This window comes from Pterocles gutturalis, unplaced genomic scaffold, assembly GCF_000699245.1.
Source record: "Pterocles gutturalis isolate BGI_N339 unplaced genomic scaffold, ASM69924v1 scaffold23072, whole genome shotgun sequence".
NCBI lineage: Eukaryota > Metazoa > Chordata > Aves > Pterocliformes > Pteroclidae > Pterocles > Pterocles gutturalis.
In genome coordinates this window covers 1-21227 of record NW_010116081.1, presented here as the reverse complement: position 1 = coordinate 21227, position 21227 = coordinate 1, and the positions used below count along the sequence as shown (strand labels likewise).

The following is a 21227-nucleotide window of genomic DNA, read 5'->3' as shown; positions in this document are numbered from 1 at the left end:
TTCCCTACAGGAAAGCTGGGGAGGGACTTTTACAAGGGCATGTAGCAACAGGACGAGGGGTAATGGATCTAAGCTGGAAGAGGGCAGATTTAGACTAGGTATTAGAAAGAAATTCTTTACTGTGAGGGTGGTGAGGCACTGGAACAGGTTGCCCAGAGAAGCTGTGGATGCTCCATCCCTGGAGGTGTTCAAGGCCAGGCTGGATGAGGCTTTGAGCAACCTGGGCTAGTGGGAGGTATCCCTGCCCATGGCAGGGGGGCTGGAACTAGAACTAGATGGTCTCTAATGTCCTTTCCAACCCAAACCGTTCTGTGATTCTATGATTTTCAAAACAAAGAATTCTGTATCTTCTAAGTTTAATTGTGCAGCTTTCCAACACTTTGGAGCTGCTTAATACACATTTACAATCAGTACTTTGTGCATACATAAAGAAATTATGATTTCTGATTAAATGGCATGTGGATGCATTTTTGTGACTGTACTTTAGGAAGTAAATAGATTGTACTGTTGGTCAGAGTGATCTGTTTTCATTCATTGAGTTTGTTTTGATTTGTGGTACCGCTTTTTTTTGAAGTGTCATGAACTTCATTGTTTTTAAACATGCTTTTGTTCTGTACTTTAAGAAGGCAGTCCAGAAGGCCGTCAAAACGGATAGCGCTGCCAGAACATGTCTTGGACCTAAGAACTGCTTCTGCTTCTGGATGTGTGGCTGATTGCAGTGAGAAGGGGAATCAAAGGCAAGAAGTTAAACTGAGTGTTACTAGAGGCAAAAGTTTGAAAACTACACATAGAAAGAAATCTGGGAAGGAGCACAGAAGTTCAAAGACAACCTTGGTGACCCTCTGGGCTTCCCCAGAGGAGGAGGAGGAGGAGGCAGATGACTTTGAGCCTGATGAAGAAGATGAATGCTTTGCACCAGAGGAAGTAAACAAAGCTCCAGTGTTTATTCCTATAGGTCTTCGATCTCCAAAACCTGTTCCTGTTCAGATAGAGGAGACCATGGAGGAGGTATCAAGTAGCTGGGTTCTGCATATGTAATTTTGTTTTGATTGTTTAAACATCTTTTATTCTAATTGCATCTCCAAGTACTTGGATTTTATCCGAATGGAGTTTAATTTGTTAAGACTGGCGTTGAGAGTAGCAGGGATGTTACTTGGCACATGTACTTGGTTTTGAACAAAATACTACATCAGTCTAAGGTCCAGTTATATTTACAAACTGTATGTAGTTCTGCAGGCTGCTCACCAGTTTGTTTATTGGGATTGAATGTAGGCACAGACTACCATCCTTACTGCGTATTTTGAGGCCTGAGATGGAACAAATGGAGCATTTTAGTTTTACATTTGAATTTTAGGGAATAAGAAACTTCAGCTGTGTGGTGGGCTGACCCTGATCAGCAGCTGGGCACACACAGAGCTGCTTGCTAGCTCCCCTCTCCTGTGGGACAAGCAGAAAATAGAACGAAGGTAAGAAGACTTAAGGATTGATATAAAGACAGTTCAATAGGTGAAGCAACAGCTGCATGTGAAAGCAAACCAAAATAAGGAATTTATTCACTACTTTACATTGGCAGGCCACTTCCTGGAGAGCAGGGCCTTAGCCTGTGTAAAGGTTACTCTAGAAGACAAATGCCATAACCACAAGTGCTGTTCTCTTTCTTGTCCTTTCCCTGAGCTTTTATTGCTGAGCATGACATCATATGATATAGAATATCCCTTTGTTCAGTTTGGGTCAGCTGTCCCAGCTGTGTCCTCTCCCGACCTCTTGCTCACCCCCAGCCTACTTGCTGGCGCAAGAGTAGGAAAACAAAAGCTTTGACATTGTGCAAGCACTGTTCAGCAATAGCAAAAAGACTGGTGTGTATCAACACTGTTGTAGTCATAAATCCGAAAGAAAGCAGTGGGCTGCTGAGGAGAAAAAGAACTTCATCCCAGCTGTGCCCAGTACAATCTTTACCCTTTATTTCATACAGGTCCTACACTATCCAGTACATCCTTCTTAACCACAACTTCTCTTCCTGTCCTTTGGTATATACATGGATATCACTCCCTTTGTGGTCCACCCCATTAAAATATCCATCAAATGTCCTTTGAGTTATTTAGTCCATGCCTTGGGCTCCGTGTATTATGTCATCACTCAGGAGAGGCAGCATGTTGTGTGGAGCTTTTGGGCACCAAAGCCAGCTCAGGTTGGTCACCATTGCACTTACCTGGTTTCTAGTGAGGTAGGTCTTCCCTTGATTCATGTTGCTCTTGCTATAGTACTTACTGTAGCATATAACTCAAATAATGGGTTAAAAGAATTTTAAACATATGTCGATTAAAATCTCCAGCACTTGTCCCTTTGAGTCAGGCTGTAGAGTTTGACATTGCAATGGACTCCGCTCCTTGCCCATGCTCTAGCGTGGGGCCTCCATGGGCTGCAGTCCATTCAGGGATGTTCCTGCTCTGTTTGTCATGGGCAAATGCATGGGCCTCATTTCCTGCTGCTGTCAATGAGAGACCATCTACACCTTTGTCAATTTTTTTCAAGAGCTGTATGTTTTGACTCTTCTGTAGACCATTTGTAGAGTTGGAAACCAAGACCAGAGTGCAGGCCTATGTTTTAATTGTACTCTTAGGCTAGACTAAAACTCGGGACTGTAAGACTGTACCAAGACTTGGTGTCATGTCTGCTAAGACCAGTCAGTAGAGAGGAAAGGGAATACTTTTTTTATCATTAGGGAACTGTTGAGGTTTGGGAACAGTGGACTCTGTTCAAGGCCTTGAGAAGGATTGTGCTCAAAGGTTTAGACATTTTTCTGTTTTTTCCCTGTCATTCAACATGACCTCAGTGATGTGTCTTCATAGCTCTTTTTTTTCTTATTGCTTTGTTCCAAATATGTTTATCTGATCTGTTCCATTTATGTGTCAGACCTTCATCACTACTTCTTTCCATTCACTCAAATTCTTCTTGCTTACTGCTGCTAGTCATCTTCCCCTCTTGTCCTCTTGAGATCCTGCTTTTTTGTTTCCTGAATTAATCACACCATTTCTTTCTCTGGGTGAAACAGCAAGAGAATTTAAAGCTCAGTCAAAACACCGATACTCTAGAACAATAATGGACAGCAAAGTTTTTGCACCGAAAGTCTTGCTGAATCTCTTAATTTCAATGATGTGGGATATATTACGTTTGGGGGTGATGATCAAGTTTCCTGTTTTAACACACAGGAGCCATGAGTACTAATAAGGGATATGGTTAGATTACCTGAGGGCTCGGCTGTTGTCAAATTTAAATAGCTCAGTGGAAAGTATCTGTAAAAGTGCAAGCCTTTGAAAGGTACCCAGATAGAGCAGTGTTTTTCATAAGAACCTCACTGGAAATATTGTAGCCTTTCTACCAAACTTTGAGTCCTCATTTCTGAAAATGCCACATCTTAATTTCTCAGTTAAAAGACAGTGTTAAAGAAGAAGAAAAAAAATAGGTAGAATGGTGAGTTTGTTTGTGTCTGTGTGTGGATGTGTGTATTCCTTAGTCTTACTTTGGAAAAAGGCTGAAGTGTTTTTCTTTCCTGAAGACTTAAAAAGCAGAAAAAGTGTGAAAACTCACAAAATGGATTTGAGGTAAACAGCCACCATGAAAGACTTCAGCCACATAACTTAGTTTGGTGGAGTAATAACCAACTAGAAACAAGGTGTTAGGTTGTTTGATGCTTCCAGTTAGTTACAAGCAGTACTAGCAGTTCTGCCTCCAGTTTATACAACTGCTGCCTTCTTAAATCAGAAGATATGTAGTATAAGACTTGATTTTTGGGAAGGATCCCAAAAGTAACTATATGTGGTTTATAAAAATTTGTGCTTGATGTTTTCTTTTGGTGACAATGAACTGAAATACTTCTTAAATTATTTTTACAGGTGGAAATATCAGTGAATATACCAGATATGCAGGTGGCTATTGATGCTGAAAGTCTCCCTCATGCATCTGTCCAGCCGGTGGTACAGAGAGAGGAAAAAGTAAGCACCTCAACAGCTGTCTGCTTGGTGGTGGTGGTGTTTCATAGCACGTTCAAAGCTACATGAACAGTGCTTGTTTGCCATGTGGGCTTGTAACAGTATAGCTAATAGACTCTTACCTGTCCACACAGATATGAGGGACACTGCTATGATAAAACTATGTAAGTAAATACTGTCAGCCTTTAAAAGACCCTTTTAAAGCCAGGGCAACCTTTAGGCAGAGAATTTACCTGTAAGCATTAAATTTAAATTGTGGGCTTATTTAATATAAAACTTTGATATTGTTTTTCTTTTTATTTAAGGAAACAACTGTACATGAAAATCCAGAAGTGGACAAAGGTAGATATGAAACAATATTGTTCATATCTTTTCTGTTAACTTGCTACCAATATGTAGTTATGCTTGCTGGAAGTTTGGGTGTTTATATATCTTATAAAGAAACCTGCTCATGAGATACTGGATGCTTTTATGTTTTGGAGGAGATTTAAACCATTTGCTTTCTTACTGTCTTCTATCAAGTAGGGGGACTAAGCATTTCAAGGTGCTGTTCCCCAAGGTCAAGAATGTGCCTTTCATGTGTCCTGTCTCTAACTTTCACATGCTGTGGTTAGTTGTACTACAAGAAGAGGAAACTTTGCAAGTGCTTAATTGCACAGCTTGCTTGATGTGTAACTGAGTGATACAGAATGGGTGGATTCATAGCCTTGTCATCTCTGTGGTCTCTGACTTCAATATCTTAAATTGGTAAAATAGCATATGATCCCAGTCTTCAGAAGCAAATATTTTAATGTGAGGTATGCTACAAACTCTTATGGATCTATGAATTTTTAGAATAGCTTTCACTTTTAAATACATTGTCAATACATCTTCCTAGGAAGCACTGGAAATTGAGTAGCATACTGTCTTAGTTGGAGAAGGGGAAGCATACTTTGTTCTTTCAATTTATTTCAGTGCAGTAGCTCTGGAGGGTGGAAATGTTTTGTTGGATGTGACCAGTTAGTGATAGGCAAAGTGTTGTATTCTGGATAGAGATTAGGAATTGGGAGTCTAAAGTGGGATATGGATCAACACTATAGGTTATGGGTTTCTGTGATTAAACTGTTACCTCTTTCCTTTCCATTTGTGGTGGGCTGACCTTGGCTGGCTGTGAGATGCCCACCCAGCTTCTCTCCCACTCATCCTCAACAGGATGAGGGGAGAAAATAGAATGGAAAAGCTCCTGGGTTGAGATAAAGACAAGGAGATGACTTACTAACACTTAACATGCTCCAGCATGGGGTCCTTCCCGTGGGGTACAGTCCGTCCTTCAGGATAAGCCTGCTCCACTGTGGGTCCTGTACAGGGCGCACTTGCTTCAGGGAGTATCTGCCTGCTCTACAAATGTCTCCTCCACAGGTTGTAGGCGAATCTCCACTCCCATACATTTAGCACCTCCTCCCCCTCCTTCCTTAATGACCTTGGTGTTTGACAGGGTTGTTTGTGACACTTTTTCCCTCACTCTTTGCTGCTGTGCGACATTCTCCTTTTTCTTAAATATGTTTCCCAAAGATGCCATCATCTTGTCTGACAGGCTCAGCTGTGTCCTATGATGGGTCAGTTGGAACCAGCTGTGTCAAGGGCAGACCCCCTGCTGCCAGCACCTTGCCACCTGTACCTATTCCTGCTCAGTGTTTTTACAATAGTTTGAATTTAGTGGGTGAGAACTGTTGTGTGTCTATAAGCATCTTGATCTGTGAATGGCAACAATTTAAAAAATACATGTATTTATGATAGTGTCAAATCCTTTTTGAATATGGATAAGTGGATTGCTGGTTAATGTGCCTGTGACTTTTAATGTGTATGAACAACTTTGCAGGAATTAGTGATGGAAGCACTGAAGCTGCCATGACTTTACTTGCAATGGGTGATCCAATGTTCCAGTTAAAAACAAGCACTGAAGGTATGATCTGATTTATGGGACAAAGGCCCACCTAGGGAGGGATGGAGCAGCGGCTGCAAAGTTCTTCCACATGCTGCTGCATAGCAGGAGGTCAAGGTCTTTTATGCTTTTAGTCATTCTGAATTGTAACACATAGTAAAACTAGGCAATGCAGGTTGGCTGGAAAAAGTAAGGCACCTTACTGGATACTGCCAAATGCATTACTGTGCTAGAGTTTGTGAGACGTGTTTTAGGAGGGATATGTTTAAATTAATTTGGTCATATAAATTGGACAAAAGAAAGGAATTGAACTTAAATGACCGTAACTATCAGTGGTCTTTTTGAGGCTTTAATGTAAAGCATAGCTTTTTCCACCTAACTAGCTACAAGCTGAAATTACCTGTGATTAGTCTAGCTTTTTATAGACTTTTATTTAGAATTTATTATCTGCCTTCATTGTTTGAACGTTAGTTTATGCATTCTTACTATCAAAAGTGTGATCTTGGGACTGCATTTACTTGGGATTTGAATTTGCATCTTTGGAGAATACAGACTGTTAAATGAGTTTAGAAGTTGAACATCTGTAAAAATAGCTTTATGTACATGCCAAACCTGAGTCTTTTAAATTATGCTTTTCTGTTCTGTTTATCGTTCTAACCAGAATGGACACACATGTTACCTGCTCAAGATGAGTTGGACATTAGCCACACCTACTCCAAACAAAATAGAACTTCTAATCAGCATTTACTTTCTTCAGACACTTCTACCAATGAATTGATTCCTTCAAAGGATGGAAGCAACTTTAATGGAGAAGATCAAATCATTGGCGCATGCATAGGTGGTGAAGAATATTTTGAGGAAAATGCTACAGATACCAGGTTAAATTACTACTTCTTCTTCTTTAGGGAGAGAGATCCTTTGACACTGCTTACTTTAGCTAGGTTCTTTCTGGCATTTTTACCTAATTGCAAGCAGTCTTGCTTTAGCGAAGGTTTCTCAGTTTATGTAATTCACTATGTAATCTGGAAAACCCCTCCTGCCTCTTTCTAACAACTTTTGTGAGATGTTGGTATATAATTTTGGGGATGTAGAACTTGTTCTTTACTCCTGAAGTTAAGTTTACCCTGCTGGGGGAGAAAAAAAAATATTTGAACTTAGTTGGTATGGATCACTGTTACTAAGCTCATTTTCCCAAAGTACTCTACAGCTAATCAGGCCAAAGCAAATTGCTATCACTGCTGTTATGGGATTTAGGTCAAAGATTTGTAGCAAAGGGATGTCAAGGAACCAGTTGATCTTCTATAATTATGGTTTTGAATGCTTTATGTTTTTTAATCTTGTTCAAGCATTTGTGAATGTTGAAATAGCTTGATGGAACACCTCAGAAAAAAATCTGCTGGTGATCATGTTGTGTTAATTGAAAGACTATTTAACTTGTCAATTGCTTGAATGAACTATCAGATTATAGTACTCTGAAAAATTATAATCAAAGATATCTTATTTTAAGTCCAGTGGTTCTTCTGTTGTATTACGTGATCAGTGTTAGATTTCTCATCTTCTCGTATTTTTAAAATATTTCAATTATTACTTTTTTTCTGTAGTTAGAGTACATTGCAGTGTACCTGCCTGTTCTGATTCCCAGGTTATCTTTATTTTTTGGTCTGCCAAACAGTCTTCTGTCTCCTCTGACAGCTGCAGCCTGTATTTCAGCCCTTCATCATCTAATCTACTATGTCTCTTCTATCTCTTCTCTGTACTGTCAGAAATCAAAAACTGTGCGTTGATGGCATTTTTCCTTTTTACTTGCAGTGATAGCTCTTTGCCTATGGTGAATAGTATGAGACTGACAAGAGGCAGGCTCCTGAAGCCTGAGCCAGACTTTGGAGTATTGAGGTCCAATGAAAACATAATTCAGAAGTCACTTAATACAAATGTACTTGTGGAACAGCTAGAGCAAGTTCCAAGTGGTAAGCATATTTCTCATCCTAGGGTTCTGAAAATGGTTTCTTCTGATGGACTGGCGTCTCTTTATGAAATGAAACTAAGCTGAAAGTCTTCACTTTCTGTTCATATTCACAGATGATGCATCACCACTGTACTATAGGGCATCCATTTATGGTATAGTTTTGTACATAAGTATACCTATCAGTATAAAATTAAATGAAATCTGAATAGCAGTTTTTCTGTGCAGTTCTTAAATTAGCTGGAAAGCCCTTAAATTACGGGACTGCTGATTACAGAAATACATTACAATAGAGTGTACTTTTTTCTATTATTATTGTCTTTCCCTTCTATTAAAAGGAGATGTACAAAATTGTTGTGGTATTCTTAAAGCACTCCCAAAAAAGGTGGTCTTCAAACTTTTAATTATCTTCATAGCACTGGCAGAATGCAAAACATACCAAAGGCAATATGAGATATGTGTATATGTTTCATTTATATAAGTCATAATATATGTGTACATAGACAGCAAAACTAATGATTTTGTAGTGTGTTTATATATACACCTCTACATACATATACGTTTTAATTTATAAAAGCTTATTTGTAAAATAATATATATATATATTTTCACATGCACACACACAAAAAAGTAATTTCTATTCTTATGTATCTTAGAATCTACAGCCCTGAGAGGTACTGCAGAAGTGCAGAAGGTGGAACTAGAACAGGTCAGACCAGCTGCAAGTGATTCTTCAGTTCTTCATCATTTCGCAACTGGAAGTATGGAACTTACCAAGCAAGTAGGCAAAACTGAGAGGTAGGAAGAATCATCGGTTAATATTGACTTTATTTCTAAAGTCCCTTAAAATACGCAGCTGAGTGCGTGTGTAGTATGTGTCTGTGATGGAAACAGTGTGTTTACAGATATTGTGTGTGTTTATGCACTAAAGCGTATGGTTTAGAGTTTTATTTTTAAGGTTTTTCTCTCTTGCATGTTGTCCTACAGCTTTTGGAGGTAAAGCATTAACTTATGTTTGCTGTTTCAGAACTTAGTAATCACCTTCCTGCTTAATTGTCTCCCATGAAACTGCATCTGAAAAGAAATGTTAAGGAGCTGGTCAATTTGGAAATGTTAATGAGCTTGTAAGGCTTCCTGCTTGGTCATGCTTTCAGTAGTAAAGTCTCAATTAATGGTGTTAGGGAGGCTTTTTCCTGAAATACTTCATGTAGACTTGTTTGAAGATTGTGCGTTTAGTAGAATGATGTAACTGCTTCTCTGTAGCTACATAAGCTTCATATTAAATAAATAATTATATAGAATTTAGCCCATGCACAGGGTATCTTCAATTGGTTTCCAGTTAACTGGATACATGCCTTACAGAACAGAAAAAGAGATGAAAGATGCTTATAGAAATTCAGAAGACTTAAGACCTCCAACTGAATCATCAAAACCTGAAAAATCTCACCTTCAGCTAGAGGATTGTCCAAATCAAAGTTCTGTGGATGGACATTCTAAGCAAAATCCCTGTTCTCCTGAGTACAATATATGCACAGTCAACTTTACACAGGTAAATAACTTAATTACAATCTAGAAGTGCCCAGTTTCAGAAATTCTGTAAAGGAAGAGGTTTTCAGTGCAGATGTACTCACCCATTTTAAAGACCTGGTACTTCAGCAGGTGAATGAACCTTTCTTTTTTGCAAAGACATAACTAAACTTAATGTTTCAGACAAACTTAATCTTCACAAGCCTCAGTCTATAGCATTTCAGCAATAACTGATGTGTTAGCAAAATTTTGAGCCATTTTTAAAAAAGTTTTGATGGAAGAAGTTAGCTAGGACTCATTTTCATTCAGTCTGACCTGTTCCTGTCATATTGGTTTAAATTAAAATTAGGTTAAAATGTCACTGCTGAACTCATTATTTTCATTGTCATCTTCATTTGCTTTGTTTAAAACAAACTTCATCCTTTGCTGTGCTCTTTCCCATTTATTTCAAAACCCAATTAAGAGTTTTGCATGTATACTGTCATGGACAAACAGCATGTCTTTCACAACCATTTCTTTGCAGTGGTTCATGTATCCCTGTTCTAGTATAAACAAGAATTATCTTATTTCTTCATTAGAGAAAGGTTCCTTCTCAGTTCCCTCAGGTTTTCTAGTGTTGCCTGAGATCAGTGTACATGCAGTTATGGAGGAACAACTGATGAGTAGTAGCTTGTTTCCCCAGTGCAACCTGTTGATGTGTCAAGGTTGATCTCACGTTAGAACAAGGTACAAGAATGACTGGGCTCTTACAGGACTGGCAGAGAGTGCGAGAAGAGGCAACTTCACAGAACCACAGAATCACAGAATGTTAGAAATTGGAAGGGACCTCGAAAGATCACCTAGTCCAATCCCCCTGCCGGAGCAGTAGAGTATTCCTGGTTTTAGCAAAGGTACATGCCATAAAAAGGAATGGTTAGATGAGTTGCAGAGCCTGGTGTTTTTCTTTGGCACTCAGTGCTTTTGTAATGTTTGGGGGAATTTGTTTTCTTAGTGCCACTGGGCAATTTATTGTGTGAGTCATCTCTGATAGAGTTGTGCTGTAGGAAGTGTAAATTTATTTTGACAAACCATCAGTACAGACAATGAGCTGCATATAAATTTTGTGCTGCCCAAGTGTTTCTTGTCCTTGTCAGGCTAATATCCCTCAACGTAGAATAGCTAGCAGTAAAAGCTGACAAATGTAATTATGATGATGTCATTAGATTTTTTGGGTCTTCAGCATTTGACATGCTTAGTTTCCTTCCTGTTTTCTAGAGTTATTTCTCAGATTTATTAACTTGTTTTATTTCAAATGTGTTATTTCTAGAACGAAGCTTGTGCTCAGGATGCTCAACAGCAATGCGTAAGCAGCACAGAAGAGGCTTCAGGTATAATGTGCTAGTATTCTAAGTTAGGAAAAGCTCACAGTTGTGTATCTTGTGGTTACGCAAAGATGAATTAAAAAAATAAAATGTTTTCACTGGCATGGTGAATCAATCTATTTCATTAACAAAAATAATGACCCACAGCACAGTGCTGTGCCCTGGCCTCTTATCGTTAGGTTTCATTAACACAAACTAGACTTGGGAACTTTTTGAATGGCACTTCATTAAGTTTAAATATCAATGGAAGGGAAACTTCTTGCTCTCTGCTCCCTGCTGTGAACAGCTGCTGCTTACCTTGTGCTACGTTTAGCAGTTGTTAGAGCGTTTTATAAGCCTCTGACTCACTTACCCATCAAAAGTTGAACATGACAGAGGGAGAGAATCTGTGTAGTTTTCCACTGGCTTAGTGAGCTATAGTAGCTCGTGAAATTGTCAAGTGAATGCCAGTGTGAGAGTTGTATGAGTGGGAGGGCTGGACTCTCTAAGTGGAGCAGGGGAGAAAGAGGAGAAGAAAAAGGAAGAAGACAAGCAGTCTTCCTTCTTTAGCTGTAGTGAGTCAGCAGATTAACTCAAACTGTTTAGATGTGATGAAAATATGAAGGTGATGGCTGCTTTTCCCTAAAATAAATTGAAATGGAGCTGCTTTGGAACTAATATTTGTCTAAGATTTGGGAAAATCACTTTGTCAGAAGCCCGGAATACTTATTTTAAATGGAAACAGCAGTCCAAATTTGTAACTCCTGAGCATGTGCAAAAGATAGGACTAACACTTCTTCTTAGACATTTGTTGTGCTATGTTATTGCAAAGATCTTGGGACAGAGCATCTTAAATCACCTTTAATTTGATAACCAAACTGAGCTGATGTTGGAATAACAGCAGCTTTACATCATCAAGAATGAGAACTGTCTTAAGTAATGGAGCAGCACTGTTGTTTTCCATCTTTTGAAAACTTTACAAAGTTGTCTCCTTAAATTAATTCGAATGGATGGCAGTTGGCAGTTATCTGTTAATGTCAATCTGTTGACTAATTTATTTATATTTTTCATTTATTAAACTCAAGACTATACTTCTCAGGTCCTTTGTTGCAAGTCTGCAGTGAGGGGGAAAATCCTTGTGTTTGCTGCCAAAACAGCAGACTTCTGCCATTTAAGGAAGTAAATCTTAATACCTGACAGTTACAATTAAAGACAGAGGGCCATTGGACTGCCATTACACTGGTTTAATTTAAACTGCAAATTGTTCTTTAGTGCTAGAACACCCATTTAAAAAGCTCCATCCCTACTAGGCATTTTTAATATTCTTCATTGTGAATGGCAATCAGGACTCCACTGCAATGAACAGGCTCCAGGGGGTGACGATGCGTATCTCATCTAAGCAGAAAGGAAGCATATTGTCTCAAGAATATGCCCAGTGCTGTTTTCCTTGGAGAAATGAGTGCCTGAAATTTTATTACGCGAGGTGGGGAAGGCATGAAGAGAACAGTGTAATTTCAAACTTAAATAATAAGTTTTTTAATGTCTTGTATTTCCCTGAAAAAAAATATAGTAGTGAACAATGATCATACATGTCCAGAGGAGGAACAGACATTCATTTTAACATTGGTGGAAATCCCAGCTGACTCAAAAGAGTTTGATGCATCTGCTTTGCTGGAACAAACTTCAGAACCATTACTACCAGCACCAATATTTATCAGCCCAATAAATGCAGGTGAAACAAGCATGACTGAAGCAGAGAGGTAAATGCTTTGTTTTTAAGCACAGATGAACACTTTTTGTGAATCTTGATTGATCCCTGAATGTGCATTACAGATTAGAACTTCTCGAAAGAAGAAATGCAAGAGGAAATAAGGTTGGCAGACTGGTCAGAGAATTAAGAAAGTGAAAAGGGCTCTAATCAGATTTGAGAAAGATCTCATTGGTGGTTTAAAGTTAGTGTTTTAGTTAGCGGGGATTTTGCTGTCAAGCTTAATTCTGATTTATTTTTTTTTCAATGGCAAATCTTCCTTTTTAATAGAAGTATTTGTCCAGCCTGAGTCTATTCTGCCATGGGTACTTAGAATAAAAAGCGATTGAAATGAACAGTCTAAGCATGTTTACATTTTTACAGTACTTTAACAGTTTTGTAAAATAGCTCTTTATTAATTGCCCTTCCAAATTTTTAGTGTAGATGGTGTTCTGGACAACATGATAAACAGTAGACATACATTCGGAATCATCCTCTTGCCATGTTCAAAAGGCAGAAGAGCTGAAAATGCAAACAGATTGATTACTTAATGGAATAATATCTGGTTTGCAGTACTGCAATACAAAGGGTTTGAGTTTCTTTTACAAAGGAGTACTCCTCAATGCAATGTGACAAAATTATTATTGCAACATTACAGTTGAACTAAATCTCCTGGTCAGTTTGGGAGGAAAAAAAAAACAACATCAAAGGAAAAAGACATTCTGAAGAAAAGGAAGTGTTGCAAAGTTGTAAAAAAACCTGTTACTATATTAATGTAAGAGCTCAGATCGTAACTAGAGCTGTGATGCAATTGAGTCCACATCACTGTGGAGGACCTTGCCCTGTGACATCAGATGTTAGTGTAATTCTTTTAGTTATTGAAAGGATAGGTCTTTGAGTGAATTTTGGCTGCACAATGTAAGAATTCTAACTCCTGTGGGACTACTGATGATAGACAGAATTGCTGACAGGCAGACTTGGGTACATCTTCTGTCTCACTGTTCCTTTATTGCTTTACCCTGTTTGCCTGTTTTCTGCTGCATCCCTAGGTGTCTTGCTGCCTTTTGAGATCACACTGGTGGAGGGTGGAAGGGTGTAGGGGCATGGGGATGAATATTCAAGTGTGCATATAAGTAATACTGTATTTAAGGGCTTTCTAGGGTAGTTAATCAGTTATCATATTTTTACATTTTATAAAAATATCAAGTGGAGTTCAAATAGAACAGCTTCTAAAGTAACTAGATTTTGTTATGACTAGAAAAACTCAATTCTCTAACTGAAGATAGGGCAGGGCAGCAAAATGTTTCTCAGTAGTAAATAGTACATTTGAAGTTAATATTGACATTAAGCAAGAAGGAGTATCACCATAGATCCATGTGTAATTTCTGTACAGGAATGTTATGCAAAGTAAATATTGGCTTCTTGCACAGTCACAATAATGACTTTATATATAAACAGCACTGGATCCTTGACAGCTTCAGCTGATGAATTTGCTGCACCGTTACACAGCAGTATGGAAGCCAAACGATTAAAGAGTACATCAGTAGAGCCCATTCCAAATTTGCAGACAACTCAGAAAAGGTCAGCTGCTGAGCTTGAAGAGAATGATTTTCCTCCTGCCAAGAAAACTCTGTCTTCTGTTGTAGTGGAAGGTAACTTGGAAACCACTTACAAGGTGAGATCATAATTTGATAAGCAAGTCTTCATGCATAGTGTAGATGCATAACATGTAATTGAACATTTTAGTTATGTTTATTTTTTAACAGTGTCACTTGCTTAAAAATATAATGCCTATATGACTTAGAAGGAAAATCAGCACCCAGAGATTGCTTTTTATTTTGAACTCCACAACAGTTTTCGGGCTGTTGATTTAGTATTAATTTTTTGGAGAATTTATAGGCTCTCAGGTTTTTGGTGTTTTTTTTTTTTTATTAGGCATCCTAGTAGGCAGACTGGTAATATGTCTTATTTGGTTCATTCACACAGCCTTTCTAAAAATGACATTGTAGGAGGGAAAACTCCAGATACATACTGGATGATTGGCATGATGATATGATCCCTTATGGTGTCTGTCACATGAAGAAGTTGTTAGATATATTCCTACCATTTTTTAACATAGTGCATATTCATTTTAGAGAACAAGCTGTAAATAAAAACTGGCCAGCATGTTTCCAGCTTCCCTCTGTGCTTTTAGAATATGACCAAGCTTGTGGCAGTGTCCTGCTTACAGCTGGGATAGAGTTAATTTTCTTCCTAGTAGCTAGAATAGCGCTGTGTTTTGGATTCAGCATGGGATTTGGTACGGGAATAATGTTGATAACGTACTGATGTTTTCAGTTGTTGCTAAGAAATCAAAGACTTTCCAACTTCCCGTGTTTTTCTAGTGTGCAGGTGCACAAGAAGCTGGGAGGGAGCATAGCCAGAGCAACGGATCAGAATTGGCCAAGGAGATATTCCATATCATGCAACATCATGCTCAGTATATAAATAGTTGGCCAGGAAGCGCTCTCTCACACCTCCCCCTGAATTGTGGTTTTTTTCTTTTTAAAATTTTAGTTCAGTTATTAAATTGCTCCTGTCTCAATGTATGAGTCTCTGTACCTTTGCCCTTCCAATTCGCTCGCTCATCCTGTGGGGGTGGGGGAGGGTGAGTGAGCAGCTGTGTGGTACTTAACAGCCACATGGGTTGAAACCGTGACAGGCAGTGACTGTCATTGATTTTTGGGAGTAGGCTAAGATTGTGTACTGTTATCTGGGTGACGGAATGGGTGATAATCCCCCCATATGATGCTGAGAGCTTTTCCAGGAAGGACTGGATAACAGTCCTCTTCCTTCTTTGACCTCTCATCTTGACATCCTTATCTTGAGTCATTTGTCATAAGAACACCTTGAAAAGCCTGCTCAGGAAATCAGTTAAGTGATGGATGATGCTGTACTGAAGATGTAGTCTTCTGTATCACTCTTGTTCTTAGAACTGTACACACATGATATAACTTTATCAGCTTTCATTGTCTTCTCTGTATTGAGAAACATAGAGAAATAACTTCTTTTTTTCTTTTTTAAATACAGGGTTATTCAGTTACATCCACAAATGCTGCAAAGATAGCTTCTGGTAGGTAGACATAAATTCGTAAAACAAAATATAATGAATGTGTTTAATACATCACAGTTTTATACTGGTTGTTGTTGTGCTCAATAGTCCTGTCTGAGCCTATGTAACATAAAAGTAGAAACAAATTCTCCCAGTAATAGCCTAATACAACAATTCTATGTCTTCTTCTATAAACTAGATGTGTTGGATTACATAACTGGCTGTTACTTTAATAATGGTTCTAAAAACATGGCTGCAGCTAGTCTATTTGTGAAATTTGGGAGGTTTTTTGGACTAAACAATGTATCTTCTTTTAAGCAAATATTTCCAACTGTTGAAGAGTGCTAATAACCAAAGGTATTAACTGGTATTTTAACCATACTATGCCAAAATAATTTATTTTTATTTTATTTTGTATTTAGTTTTTGAAAAAAATATATGAACAATCTAATTGTTTGAAAGCTTAATCTGCCTCTGAAGAATCCGAGGGAAAGCAGAACTTGTGACAATGCAGTCTTCAGTGGTCTGAGTCTATGAAGGGTTTGGAGAACTATGGCCCTCAAAAAGACTTTAAAGGGAAACTGTAGAAACTTAAACAGCTAGATGACTTGACTAGGTTCTGTGGTGTGCTGTAAAGGATGGGGGTGGAATGCTGTAAAACCACACTTCTGACAGCTTCTCCCCATAACATCTGTAAGATCTCATAGACTTTAAAAGTAGGCTGTGAACTTTTAGTTCTTAGTGGTGACTTCAAAAAATAACAAAAATTCAGTCCTCTTGCAATGGTGCAGGCCATCTTAAGATCACACACATCTTTTGGACTATTGTATTATCACTGAAGTTAACTGAAGTCCTTGAATGGCTCTCAACTCCTTTTACAGGGAAACCTTTTCAAAAAACAGAAGTTTCAGCAAAGGAAGAAGTACTTACCTCTGTGATGGTGTCTGAGTCTATGTCACCCCTGGCTGAGAGAAGCCAGGTTGAGACTTTGGAGAACTCGGGGAAAGCACCACTTGAGAATTCAGCATCCAAACAAGAAGAGGAGGTGATGTCTAGATTAACCTCTAGCAGAAAAGCAGAAATAATTGCACAAGGAAAGCAGGGGGTTGTGCATCAATCTGGACAGGTGGAACATACTAGAAGCCTAGCATCGTCTTCCAAAACTTCATTACTCAGGTATTTATGCAATGTTTTGTCAGCCTTTTATGTAAAAAAAGACCTTGTTTTCCATATTGAGGTTTTTATATCCTTTTCCACTTAGTATGACAAGAAGGACAGTACCATTGTTTGTGACCTACGTGGGTAAGAGTTACAGTGTCTATTCTCTTCAGCAAATCAGAAAGGATCAAACTGCCTGCTTTGAAATTTGAATTATTTTATTCATTAAATTACAGATCGACCTAGGGACACTACTGACATGTGGTATGTCTCATTAGACACTGACAGATGCCTCTTGTGAGGCAAGACATCCATTGCTATAATACAGCTGTAGGATAATTGTTGTTTTCCTTAGCTCAGTCTAATGTTGTGATATATACACCCATCCATTTGTTCTGATTTTTGTCCTTCTGCCAATAAGATTTGTTACTGAGTAGTACTCAGCACACTGGATTTTTAGGACTAACTTAAGATGTGTCATTCCCCTGAAGGAGTTTCAATCTTGACAGCTCAGAAGATATTCCTCTTACGTAGCCATCTGACTGTGGATTTTTTTAATATACCTTTCTATAATGTTTAAGTATTTGAGTACCTGCCCTCTGTTGCTCTTGCTCTCACTGATTTTGCTCCATTGGTCTCTTTTGTCATTTACTCTTTCGTTATGCTTGTGTGAGTACCAAAACTGGTTATTTGTACCTGGAACATCCACAGCAATTGGGTAATAATGCATTAACATCAGAATCCTTGACTTAAAGGTTACTTTCTAAGTTATATACTCTTAACAACATGAAAAGTCTATACTCTATGTACCTCCCCCATCACTGTGACTTCCCTAAGTTCATTGGTGCTACATATGGTGCTGTTAATAGGCTGAAACCTGGCAGCAGATAGTCTTCTTTCTGATGTTTAAGATAGTCTGCTGTGCCCCATCCTTGGGAATCAGGTTTCCTTTTCCATTGATTACATGAAAGACACTCTTTTAAGCTTGCTCTTCAGGAGTATGTCTCTATTCCTCTTGGAATCTCTTTCCGGAGATCTGGTAGGTTGTTAGAGGCTCTGTTTTAGTAGCAAATAGTAGGTTCCTGTTCTCAGGGTTGGAGATTGTCAAGAGTCTCTTTGAAAAACTCTTGTGCCAGAATATTCAGTAATACATAAGCCTTTCTCAGAATGACTTTTTGTTTTTTTCTTAGACTTTTCATAGATCTCAGAGGTGTGTGTTTGTTTCCCATGTAGCAAATTGGACTCATGTAATACTACCTACATCTTTCTTTTATGGACAATTCTATGATATCCTGACTGTATTTGTTTTGAACAGGGGTGGACGAAAACCTTTGGGATTTTTATCGTTAATTTGCAAAAAAAGTAGTTCTGAAGCTGCAGAAGATACCAAAGGGAATAGAGGGAAGATCCAAAAACCTCGGATTGTGACTCCAAAGCGAAGTCTAAAAAAGCTCTCTCCATCCCCTAAGGATGATAGGGATTCTTGTTCCCTTCCCTCTACAAGCACATCATCATCTGTGGAATATGGGAGTGTAGCTGCTGATGCTGCAGTTACGGTATGTGTTTACTTTTGAATGCACTTGCATATTTGAGATGTGAAGGACAGTGAATTAGTTGTTTCAGGAGTGGGTAGGTGGGCATGTAGTGTTCATGTTTTGAGAGAGATATCTGCTCCAGTGAATAAATCATGACTTGTGTATGCCTAGGAAAGTTACAAGGGAACTAAGTTATTTTTTTCTCTGCACATATATCTACTTGTTTCCCATTTTAAGTAAGCTCTGAATTTTTCGCCTAAACTTCTTATCTAAATTGGAAGCTAAAGTGCACATATACATGAACACACACAGACTGTTAAGAGCAGTCTTTTCTTTTATCTATTAGGTTCCAAGTAACAAGCCATCTGAGAAGCCACCCCTTTGTGCTAAAGATCAAGAGAAGGATGAAGAGCCAACCAGAATCTCTGAGTATTTTTTCAGTGACATCTTTATGGAAGTGGATGATTCAGAATAGCAAATTGGCTTTCTGAAAACCTGGGATCTGAGAGTATAGTGCAACAAGAAAAGAGTATTTTTTAAAAGTTCTGTTTTGTCCTGATGTTCATATGCCACATTTATTGTCAGCCACGGTGTTGTTTAATAAATTCCATAAAGATTAAATGGACTCCTTCTGAAGCAACCTGAATACTTTTAAAATGTTGACATTCAAACCACTACATTGATGTCATTGGACCAGACCAGCAGCTGCTGGCTTTTAGTTTCATTTGTTTAGATAATGGGTGCATGACTATCTTCCAGAAGAGTGCAATGAAAAAAGTGCTTAATCTTGTGACAAGTATCCCTTTGAATTTTAATGCTAAAGCTTGTGGTACTGGTTATACAAGTTCTTTACTTCTTTTTGTGAAGTATGCTATGTCAGTGTGTTAGAAGGAGGAATGAACCTTTCATGTATAGTGTAATCTCTGTAGATCAGGATGCAAATGCTGTAAGTAATGTAGCAAATACATAGATATGTTCAGCACTGCAGGTATTTTTATTAGCATCTCCAAATTATGTATTTTTGTAAGAGTTTTTAATGCCATAAATTAAAAGATCTTAGCCTGAGAAGCCAAATGGGTTTAGTTCCTTAAAAAATATATTGAGAACAACCAGAAAAACACAATTTACTAAAAGATGCTATACAGTGTTAATCTTCGCAGCTGTTCTGTTGGAGTGGGAGGAAGAGGTTATTGTTTACTAGTATAAATGCTAATTTCCTTCTAAATTTGAAAACAAGGGGATAGATACAATTTCTTTTCCTTGATTTTAGGTGTGTTTGTATCTCAGCTGACTTCCTTGGTTTCCTTTGTGCAAAGCAGCACAAAGAGATTGGATTTAAACCATGAATACACAGTGTGATTGCTTTGAGGCTTTGCTACTTTGAAACAGTTGAATTTGAATGGTTTTCCTCGTGTTGCATGTCTGCTTGTACTGTAACTCACTATAAAATGCTGGCGTAGCTTCAGATTTTAGTCTAATTTTTTACTTGCCTCATCAAGAAGATTGTCTTGATGAGGTAACAAGGTTTGTGCAGTCTCAAAGTCATGTGGTCACTGAAAGATTCAATATTTATTCTGAAACTCCTTATTACACAAAACTGAGTGTGTAGATTTAAGTGGTCTAGAGTTTTATCTTGTTTCTTAATACCAGCAAGTACTTCTGTGAAACAAGTGATTTATTATGAAAGTCAAACTGATGTTTAAATGGTATTGTTATGTTCTCAAGAAACCCGTCTTCCTCTTTGGACTGCATAATAACTTACTGGCAAATATTTTCATATAAGTATCTAGTTAATTTTGAAATACTTGATGAGATTTGAGAGTGATTGCTTTTTCAGAAGTTGTTGGCAAGGCTTCTGAAGGAACCTTTAAAATTTTGTCCATAAGGAAAACATACACAGAAAAGCTACTGTTGCTGCAAATTGCTTATGTTATTAGGCTGCTGTCAGTCAAATTAGCAGCAGTATCTTCTTGAGGTGATGGAAAAGGGACTAACAGTCCCAGTGTAAAGTAACTTACTTGAAAGCATACTGTCAACCTCCTTCCCCAATGCCCCCCAACGTTTGTGTTCAGACACTATCTTGTGCTCTGCCTAATCCATTTAACTTGAAATGTTTATCTGATGTCTTACTGTAAACATGAAGTAGATTATACATAAAGCTCCATGTATTGTATATCTTGTAGATACTATTTTATGTATGCAAGTGTTTAGTTCCCGACACATGTGGCATGTTTAAATTACTTGCACTGATAGCACCTAAAAATAGATTTATGGGGAGTGGCTATAAAATAATTGCCCTAAGTACTTGCTGAGGTGATAACCATTCTGCATTTAGTTGCATACATTTTAGCTTGCATTTGTATTACATGGAAAAAAAAAACCCCACAACTATTTCATTACTAAGATTTAATGTGCCTTATCTACCTTGTTAATGGGGGCTACACATTTTTTCCCCTGCAGTAAATCATATGCACTTTGTTAGAGGATTCTTTTTTTAAAGAACAAATTTAATTTGAATAGAGATAAGGCAACTTTGTGTTCTGTTTTGTGTATGAAAGTTTTATAATGGTGAAGGATGCTAGAAAAGATCAGTGAACTCTCAATGACTATTTAGCATTTTCACAAGGATCTGGCATAATCCTCCTTAGAGTTGTCTTGACACCCTGTATCATTGCATATAAGCTTTCTGTTTCAAAGAAAGTAGTCATATTCTGTATGTAAATTATGTGAATAAATTATTTTATATTACCTGTGTTTCCATTTCTTAGAATATGAGTTGCAGTTTTTAAAGGCTCATAGGTATACTAAGGTAACAACAGTGTGGACTAAATGAATGGCTAAAGTTCAGGATGCAACACGGGGACGCACATAGGCCTGCTTCTGGGGTCTATCTTGTCTACCTACTCCTTAACGGGCACTTGTGGGCGCGGGCAAGGCCGCGACGGCGCGGCCCGGC

General features: G+C 38.1%; 1 protein-coding gene across 1 annotated transcript in view; it reads left to right on the top strand.

Moving 5' to 3' along the window:
• Nucleotides 1-18746, top strand: part of LOC104463182 (transcription factor TFIIIB component B'' homolog) — a gene marked incomplete at its 5' end in the record, with an annotated part of 36579 nt that extends 17833 nt beyond the window's left edge. The window contains 15 exon segments of the mRNA XM_010075405.1: nt 624-1008; nt 3894-4010; nt 4295-4331; nt 5848-5931; nt 6572-6788; nt 7720-7877; nt 8530-8654; nt 9213-9422; nt 10707-10767; nt 12314-12500; nt 13946-14162; nt 15557-15599; nt 16460-16753; nt 18090-18292; nt 18618-18746. Coding sequence (XP_010073707.1) covers nt 624-1008; nt 3894-4010; nt 4295-4331; nt 5848-5931; nt 6572-6788; nt 7720-7877; nt 8530-8654; nt 9213-9422; nt 10707-10767; nt 12314-12500; nt 13946-14162; nt 15557-15599; nt 16460-16753; nt 18090-18292; nt 18618-18746 — 2467 coding nt within the window.
• Between the last annotated feature and the right edge of the window lie 2481 nt (nt 18747-21227).